The sequence below is a fragment of the Buceros rhinoceros genome, unplaced genomic scaffold (assembly GCF_000710305.1).
Source record: "Buceros rhinoceros silvestris isolate BGI_N320 unplaced genomic scaffold, ASM71030v1 scaffold16375, whole genome shotgun sequence".
Classification (NCBI taxonomy): domain Eukaryota; kingdom Metazoa; phylum Chordata; class Aves; order Bucerotiformes; family Bucerotidae; genus Buceros; species Buceros rhinoceros.
In genome coordinates this window covers 1-9,818 of record NW_010411360.1, presented here as the reverse complement: position 1 = coordinate 9,818, position 9,818 = coordinate 1, and the positions used below count along the sequence as shown (strand labels likewise).

Below are 9,818 nucleotides of genomic sequence, written 5' to 3'. Positions count from 1 at the left end.
AAAAAAACCCCCCTCCACTACAAAAAACAAAAGCCATAAAAATAAGTAGCGGGTCCAAGGCAGAATTACTAACTGGAATGAGCTGCAGTGGGTTTTTACTATTTTTTTTTTAACTGGATATAGGACAAAGAAAGGAAGCTATCTGTTCCTGTTCTGCAGAAAAGGGCACAACGCCCATACTGTAAAATGCAGTTAGATCTACTTTAAAGGACTCAAAAAAATGTTTTTAATTTATTTCTGACAGCCGATGTAGACAGAAGCTTAAATACTAGTGGTATGTTTTGATCTCGTGGAAGATTTCTGAAGTCTGTCTTTCATTCTTTCACAAAGAAAGTAATACAAGATAAATATTGGAGTGAAGCTAAAAATTAATACTTCTTTAAATGGACAACACCACCCCTTCCCTGCCCCCCATCCCACTTTTGAATAACCTTAACTCCAACCTCTGCCAAGCACATGACCTACTTGCTTTTGTATAGAGATTACCGACTAACAGTCAGACACTGGGGATAAAGACCCGTCAGCATTTTTATTGTAAATCCCATTTTTCAGCAATCACCAGTTCAGTCATCACAAAGGAAACCAAACCTTATATGGACTTCACACTGATTAGCGAAAAAATGGAAGCATTGCTGCCTTCATTTGGGTTTTTGTTTGGAGGTGGGAAGAACCCTTCTTTGAGCTTTCAGAACTTGATGCCCTGCAAATGGGAGCAAATACCGTAGCAGTTTCCGAGGACAGTGGTAGACTCTTAAACGTTCAAAGTTAAGGGCTCGCTTGCTCACTAAACTGATTTCTCCAGTTCTTACATGTGATACGTGTATCCAGCATACAATCCTGATCGTCACATGAAATGAGGGCTGATCTACAACATAGAGATGAACTTTCTGTCATGTTGTGGTCTAGAGAGCTGCCAAAATGTTATGAAAGGGGCATCATTTGGGGAGGAGAAGTTTATTGTTTATAATTCATTCCAGCATTGTGTAATAAATCAACCAAAAAAAAGTAGAGGTTAAAAAGTTGAAAGCGGAAAGTATAGAAATCTACTACTTTTTCAATTGGGGTATTAAATTTTTGCCTAGAGCTTTATGCATTTACTGAAGACACAGAAGATTCACATGCATTTAGCAACAAGACAGTTCTAAGCAAGCTGAATTAAACTGAAAATCCAGTATTGGCTTTGTCAGAACCAAGAAGCTTCTAAATTCACGTGCCTCTGTGAACTGCTGTAGTAGCCTGTATTTAGAGCTGCAAAACAACTTGATAATGTCAGTCCTCAGGTATAATTTTAATGTTTACTCTTATGCGGCAGTTTGAGAGGGCTCTTTTTCTGGTAGCCAGAGTAGGATGCCTCACGACCACTGAGTTATCTTGAAAAGGACAGCAAATAATAATGTGTGTGGAACATAAGTAATAGCATGGATCAGCATGGCTCACAGTAGTGAGAGGGTAAGGTGTGGGTATGGGCGGGAAACGATTTTAGTGTGCAGTTCTTGGTTCTTGTCTTTTACTACCTATACATACATTAATTGGTTTAACTGATATATCTCACCCTTCCTTCTCTGCTGCACATTTAATTTCTAGGAGAACATGTAACTACAGACCATACTTTGTGAGGCTGGAATACATGTCAGCTGAAGAGTGCAATGGTAGTTAAATCTTACGTGCTTGGGAAGTTTAGCCTACACATTTGGCACTCGTGTTCATTATTAAAAGTTGGAAAATGCATATTTCTGAGTACAACTGACCTGTATTGCACCAAAAAGGCGCTCAGTTGGGGGGAACACTAATAAAACTATAGTCATAGTCAGTTAGAACCTTTTAATAGTGGGCTACTGTAGTCCTGTAGTAGTGGACCTCCCTGGAGTGTACAGATTCATGTATCAGTTTAATTCTTTAAGCATGGATTCATAGACTAAGTGAATTATTTCAGAGTTACCAACTGTTTGAAATTGTAGAGATATTAAATGATTGCCATAGGACAGAGTGAAAAACACCTGTGTCCAATCTGTGTTTGTGAAACACTTATTACAGATGGTTTCTATTGGCAAAAGTATGTTGCTGCCTTTGTTACTTTTCCTGCTTTATTGCTTTATTTAGGCTCTAGAATGGATTCATGATAATGGAGAGTTTTATTTGTCCACACATACTTCCACTGGCTCCAGTATCCAGCACACTCAAGAGTTGTTAAAAGAACATGAAGAATTTCAGATCACAGCAAAGGTAAAATAAATAAATAAAATTATGTAAGATTTTTAAAAACCTGAAACAACCCAAATTCTTCCCTACTGCCACAAAAAACCCCAGTGATGTGTGCATCGAGATTTGTTTACTTGCAGCTGCTTTCTCTCTGTATTTCTGCTGTGGACAGAATAAACCAAACTATAATCAGAAGATAATCACCGTTTTACTGGTGCTCCGTCAGCCCTATGTCTTGTTGACTTCTCGTGACAGAATTGTAGTGACATAGCTTAAACGTGTTTTTTTTAAAACCTACAAACCTTGCAGGGTCTCTGATTTCTGCTTTTATATCCACATGTCTGTGGATTACGGCATGTTCATTTAGGATATAAAATACAATAAGGCATGTTATATTCAGCTGTGACTTAAGTAGGAGGTAGTAGAAAAATTAAAGCTTTACTTGTTAGGTTACTTACTTTATTAAATTATTCTGTGATTCTGCTTAACTTTTTGAGCCATGACAGCATTATGCTATTCTACATCTCTGGAGGCCTGTATAGAGATGCAGATGTTACTTGTGAGGCTTACTGGCTTTCACGTGTGAAGGACAGGCAACTAGTGCACAACTGAAGTACCTGAGCATATGTAGCCTTGTCTGTCTCTGTGTTTCATTTTGTCACCTGTTCAAACTGTCACCTGTCTCCACCTCTCAGCTCTCTGGTCTTCATAGAAAAATAATAGAGCCCAAGAAAGTCAGCAAGATTTCATTTGTCTGAAGGACCACCTCAGAAAAGAAGAGATTTGGAGATGGAGTTGGATATGGGACATGTGGGAAGGCAGGAAAGAGCATCCAGAGATCCAGAAACAACAGTGATTGCTTTTGCTTTTCAAATCTGGATTTTCTTCCTTCTGAGTTTTGCTCCAGCCTTTGTTCTGCTGGATCCCTTCCCTCATGCAGAGCACCCACTGCCCCCCCTTGTTTCCCCTGTCAGTCAGCAGATGACATGGATGCCCCTTTTGAAAGGATGTTGTTAATGCCACTCCCTTGGCATTTCACTACCTGTTGGGAAGCTATATTTGCCTTTGCTAACTCCATAGTGAAAAGAAATACTCAGATGAGGGACCACTAGGAAAGAAAAGCTTTTTGTGTTCTGTTTTTTTTTAAGAAAGGACAAACATTGTTGATTTTCTATTTGACATAAGACTCAAGTTTTCATTGAGTGTTTTGCTTCACTTCCTGTTGCTAGGGGCCCTGACACTACACTTTGGTCTGATATGCTATCAGAGAGAGAGGGAGAGGAAGAGGCGAAAGTATAAGCTCATCCATTGTGCATGATTTACAGTTTACATGGAAGAAGGCCTTAGGCAGCTTGTTAATTGGGAAAACCACTTAGTTACAGATTTGGTGGTGGCTACTTGTTCTCTTAGTTTCTGTCAAACAACTGTGCAACAACAAAACAGAATATAAAAATATTTAAAGAATAGAGTCATGATCTGTTAAAGTGTAAAGCAGGTAACAAGACTTCCCTCCATCTCAACATTTCAGTGATGTCCAAAGGAGGTAGATTCTCGAGACTGTGGGCCTGGGCCAATACCAGTGCTTCAGTGGTAATGAAGTAAAAATCCTCTTTGGCATCAAAACCTCTTCTGTTGATGTGAGGAGAATACCCATGCTCTGAAAAGCTTGTCTAGCAGAATGTAATCTCTGGGTCAGATATGGAGCACATTTTTGAAAGAAAAATAAACAGCCTGCTTCTAGCCATGGAATAACAAAACCCAAGGAAACCAATATTCATCCTGTCCTATTTTTATTACGAAAAAGGTATCTGTTTAAAGGAGTCCTGGAAAGAGAGAGGAGGACACATAGCTGCTTTGATGGCTTCTCCAACTGCACTTAGTAGCAGGTTAAGTAAAGTGACCCCCTTCATGACAGAGCCAGTAACTGTTTGATATTTTCCTGTTTTCCTAGCAAACCAAAGAGAGGGTGAAGTTGTTGATACAGCTGGCTGATGGCTTTTGTGAAAAAGGGCATGCTCATGCAACAGAGATTAAAAAATGTGTCACAGCAGTGGATAAGAGGTACAGAGACTTTTCCCTGCGCATGGAGAAATACAGGACCTCTTTAGAGAAAGCTCTGGGCATTTCCTCCGATTCCAATAAATCGGTAAGAGAAATTCTAGTGTCACCACAGACAAACAAACTTTGCTTGCAGTTAATTTATCTACCATTTTCTCCTGTCTCCTTCCTTAATCAATTCTCCCTTTCTTCAATAAAGAGCAAAAGTTTGCAGCTGGATATAATACCAGCCAGTGTCCCTGGGTCAGAGGTGAAACTGCGCGATGCTGCTCATGAGCTTAATGAAGAAAAACGAAAGTCTGCTCGCAGGAAAGAGTAATGCATTTATTTGTTTTTTAATTAATGAGAGTCCATAAATCAATCCTGATAATCAAACAACTGTAATGGCTTGTCTGGCAGCTTAGAAATTGGATAAATGCTGAAAAAAGAGTGATATTACTCAGTAGCTGCTATTGTCTTTTATTCACATGCATGTTCTCACAGATAATTCTAGCATGTCAGATTCTTAACATCCAAAACTGTGTTAGACTTCTCTTAGCATGCTTTTTTTCTTTTTAGAAATAAGATGAAATAAATTCGTAAGGGTGGACAAGAGTGAAATGACTAGCACGTGAAAAGCATTTGAGAAAAAAATTCCATCTCCTTCCCCATTTCTTTTTGGGCTGGTCAGTAAAGGAGGGATGTTCCTTCTTATGCTTCCTTCATCTGTTGTCTCTCTTCGTAGTTCAGGTCTCAGATTTTTCTTGCAGCAGTGGAAAATGCAAAAGCTGATGAGGAGAAAGGTGTATTGTGGTTATTATGCATTCATAATGATCTAACAAACTGAAAATTGATTATGCTTTCTGTTGCCACCTAAGGTTCATTATGGCTGAGCTAATTCAGACAGAAAAGGCTTACGTGAGAGACCTCCGGGAATGCATGGATGTAAGTTTCCTTTTTTTCGCTAACCTTTGAAGACAATTCAATCCATTGCTTTCTGTTTCTTTCTGGTTTTAACAGCCAAGTGTGAATTGGTTTTCAGTCATAGCACCAAATTAAGTATCTTTTCTGCTATTAAGAAGAAACTTAGAATTACATCTGGTAACAGCCACTTTGGGATTCGTCCTGTATGTTTTGATTTTGTCAGTACTGAGTTTCAGCACTTGCTCCTTTCTGAATTTGTAAATATATGAGCTTTTTTTTGTTTTAGAAAGGAGAGGAAGAAAGGAGGGGTTTTACTTTATTTGCTTTGCTAGCAATAGGGAAGAACTTGTGTTAATTCTCTTATTATCTGTATCTCATGTTCTGCTTCTAACTGACTTTTTGAATACGAATTCAGAGAGATTCCATGGAAGAGTGCCCAGTAATTGTTACGCTGAAGCAGACACTTTTAGCTGTTCAGTGTTAGCTGTTGCACAAGCATGAACTTCTAGACTGCAGACGTAACCTTGATAAGGAATATCCTGAACCAGCAGAGGTTTTCAGGAACACTATGCATTCTAAATGATGAAGTCTCAGGGACTATGTTAAATTGTCAGTCTCAGAACTTGGATTTTGTTCTCAAAATCACAAGGTATATTTGACACAACAAGTACCGTCACTTGGTGATGGCGTGATCTTTCTCCGATTTCTCTCCAGGAGTGCATGCTTACAGATAGCTGGGTGCTTCTATTCACGGTTTTATCATGACTTTTCATGTATCGTTCTTGTTCTGGGCAGACGTATCTATGGGAAATGACAAGCGGAGTTGAGGAGATCCCACCTGGTATCGTAAACAAAGAACACATTATCTTTGGAAACATGCAGGAAATCTATGAATTCCACAATAAGTGAGTGACTTATCTTCCATTTCCATATTATTGCTAAATCCAAATGATGACTTGAGGGATTTCCTAATGAAAATATTGTGCTTAAGAATAATGGATGCTTTTCCATAAGAAAATCTAGAGGATTTCTTCTTGCTAAATTGTTCCAGTTGTTGCTTTTTGCAGCCAGGTTGTTAGACCATTAGAAATTGTCTTTTTCAATCTCGGACATCTTTCAGCTTTTAAAGTTATTTGAATGCATTAAAATTTTGCTGTAGATTTTTCAGTTGTTTTAAAGAGGTGAAAACCACTTAGCAGAATACAGATACAGCACAAACATCAATTTAAGACTCTATCATTCCTTCACTCCTGATTTCCAGGAATTCCTGATTTCCCTGTTTTTTTCGCTAGTGGGAATGCCTCCCCACTTTCTTGGCTCTTCACAGCTTCTGTGGAGATACCCCACGGTTGTTACACTTACTTGAGCATGGTACATGGAAGAGGCTCAGCTTATCCGCCTCTGAGTGCAATGGTTTCTAGGCCGATCTATGTACAGATACAGATCTGTATCTGTGTTCTGAATCTTCCCTCCTTTTTAATTCTTCAGCATTTGTGTTGGGTTATGGTTCTTCCAAGTAATAAAATATACCTAGCATATTCCATAACCTGATTTTACAGTCCTTTGTATGCTTTGTGATAACTTGAGTATCCAAAAAGCAAGTCACCTGAGATGAAGGCTAAACTTTTCTTGAAACAGACAGCAGGAAACCTTCTTGGTGGAGAGCAGCAGCAGTTACTAAATTTTTTTTGTACACATATGTGTTAACTGCTTGTCTGCTGGATTGATTTCTGATCTGCACATCAGAATTTGTACTGAGTTATATTTTATATTAGTTATGTTATTACACATTTTTATCTGTTCCTGTTAACTTTATTTCTTTAACTCATGCTGTTGGTACGAATTACAGCAAGTTTTCTAACCACCTTTGTTCACAGACAATAGATCAGTATCAGCTACTGTAATGAAAATTGTTTGAGGTCCTTTTTATTGTTTGTTTCTTTTCTACCCATAGTATATTCCTCAAGGAGCTGGAAAAATATGAACAGTTACCAGAAGATGTTGGACACTGTTTCGTTACTTGGGTAATAAAGTCAGGCTTATGTTTAGAAGTTACAAGTGGGAGATAGGAAGCATAAAGGGGTGGATTCTTGCTCTAAGGTCTTTTTTTTTTTTTTTTTAATTTGCAAAATTTGTAGAAGCACCTATTCCTTCAAATTTTAATAAAAATTTGTATCTCTCTAACTGGAGGTGGGGGTGAAGTTAAGGTACTGCTGTCAGATGCCAAAGCCTAGCTGCTCTTGAAGTTTATGCAAGTTGCCTTAAACCTGCATTCAGGTTTGTTTTGATATCTTTGTCTTAGCTATGAATAATCTACTTTTGCATACATTGCTGTTGTTTTCAGCCTTACTTGTCTGATACATTGTCTCATGCTGCCAGTTTGAATGGGAGAATCGTTCTGTATAGTTCAATTTCTTGAGAGAGAACCTATGCCCTCAGGTAACTATGTAAAAACTTTGAGACAGAAATGATGCTCTCTGATAACCTTGTAAATTTGCATTTTGTTCTGCAGGCAGACAAATTCCAGATGTATGTTACTTACTGTAAAAATAAGCCAGATTCTACCCAGCTGATACTAGAACACGCAGGAGCATACTTTGATGTAAGTACGTTGTGTCCATCTTTAAAGTATGCTTGCAGTTATGCTGAGTGCTTAATTTCTTGAGAAAATGCAAGTTTCCTGGCACTAATGCTCCACTTTAGTGTCAGCTTAAGAAAGTCAACCCTATATCTCATGTGGTTAACTTATATTGCTCAGTTGGTCTCAAAGCTGTCAAATCAAATGTAAAAAATTGCTGTCACGTATCGGAGCAGTTCAGAACTGGACGCACGTTCTGGCAGCAACAGCTGAGACATGAACTGTCCGCTCTCACAGGCACATTCTGCAAGTCTTAGCATTTTGATGTGTTTAGTTTGCATTGTATGTAATAAAGTGGAAATTCTGGTTAAATTTTTGGAGCATCTTTAAACTGTAAATGTATGTAGACTATTGTAAACTAGATGATCTTTAAGGTCCCTTCCAAACCAAACCATTCTGTGATTCTGTGAAAAAAATCCGTGAAGTTCTTGGGGTTAATTTCAAAAGTCTTATCACTGAGGAGATGGTGATTTTAAACATCAGAAGGTAAAGCCTTTCTGTGAAGCTTCTGTTAAGTTTTCAGAGTTTGAAGAGCAGGTAAATTACACAAAATCAGGCAGATATGACCAAAATAATTAAAAGGAAAATTTAGTAAATACTGCTTTAAAAAATAGCAAAGGGCTCTGATAAAACTGTTAGAAACAAGTTCTTGCCACTACCTCCAGAGGAGCACCCTCTGTTTTACCAGTGTATCCAGAGTTCTCCATCCCCTAATGTACCTAAAGTATATAAGAAGTGTGAACACCTAATTCTGTGCACAGGTAACTTCAAGAGCTTCCATTGATTCCACCAGTGGACCATGTGAAAATGTCACTCCTCGCCTTGGGAATTTCTGATACTGTAATTGTGATTAGAAAGCACATGTGAGGTGCATAACTTGCTGTTTGTAATTATGTGGTTAAAATATTTTCGATACAGTGATAAATGGCAAACACTGGCCATGAAGTTAAACCACGATCGGTACTTGAAATCTGTAATTATCCCATCTAATTATCATCTAATTCTATTTTTGTCCTTTAGCTCTCTGGAGGTCATTCTTTTTTTTGTCTAAGTGTTGGAAACCTCTTTCCTTTAGTTAGAAAATGTTACTTCGTGCTCCCCCTTGTGGGAGGAAAATGCTTTCTGTGACTATTAACAGTAAAACTAGCAGGTGATGCTAAGACCTCCATCTCGGCTTTCCTGTGATAGTTCTTCTGGTCCCTGGAATACTGACATTTGTTTTCTTTCCTCTCTTGCAAGTAACAAAAGACATACAGGTTGTGGGGTTTTGTTTGTTTTTTAAAAAGAGGCAGTTGCCACATGTTCGATATCCCTAATCATTGCTGTTTGTATTTAGGTTTGTTGAAACACTTCACAGGTACCCTCAGAGGTAATAATCTTCTATTTGTACAAAGTGAGCAGGTGGATGCGCAACATATCTCTTTTCTTTGGCTTGAATATCTTGTTATCCTGTCTTTTATTTCTCCTTGTTAAAATAAGTGTTTGTAGTTCATGTACTGCATACCCCTCAAAGCAGTCTTTATCTGAGTGCTGATGCTCACAGTCCTCAAGTGTTTTGCTTTTTTTCATGTAGGAGATACAACAACGACATGGACTGGCCAACTCTATCTCCTCTTACCTTATCAAACCTGTCCAAAGGATAACAAAATACCAGCTTCTTTTAAAGGTCAGTATTAATTCAAAGTTCTTTACCTGATTCTGCTGCCCTTAAGAAGGCAAAGCTCCAGCTGAAATCAGGAGGGCTGTTTCATTCTGTACTCTGAGACTACAGCATCCTTGGCAGCCTCAAATACTGCTGCAGTATTTTCTAGCAGACCACTGAAAGTGAAAGAAGACATAAATAAGCAACTTTTTGTCCAGATTCCTGTAAATTAAAAGACACCTTTCTACTAATGTTTACTTGGAAAATGTAATTTGCATTTCCAGAGTAAAATAAATGGCCATAGAGACGGGCACATTTTTGAAATGGTTTCTGCAACAAATTTTGGCAAGCCATTAGCTATGTTTATGCTATTAAGAA

General features: G+C 38.2%; 1 protein-coding gene across 1 annotated transcript in view; it reads left to right on the top strand.

Moving 5' to 3' along the window:
* Positions 1-9,464, top strand: part of LOC104493346 (triple functional domain protein) — a gene marked incomplete at its 3' end in the record, with an annotated part of 93,427 nt that extends 83,963 nt beyond the window's left edge. Inside the window, exons 21-28 of the mRNA XM_010136004.1 lie at positions 2,101-2,223; positions 4,151-4,345; positions 4,457-4,572; positions 5,115-5,181; positions 5,956-6,065; positions 7,115-7,184; positions 7,673-7,762; positions 9,372-9,464. Of these exons, the coding sequence (XP_010134306.1) occupies positions 2,101-2,223; positions 4,151-4,345; positions 4,457-4,572; positions 5,115-5,181; positions 5,956-6,065; positions 7,115-7,184; positions 7,673-7,762; positions 9,372-9,464 (864 nt within the window). The remainder of the gene's footprint in view (positions 1-2,100; positions 2,224-4,150; positions 4,346-4,456; positions 4,573-5,114; positions 5,182-5,955; positions 6,066-7,114; positions 7,185-7,672; positions 7,763-9,371) is intronic.
* Between the last annotated feature and the right edge of the window lie 354 nt (positions 9,465-9,818).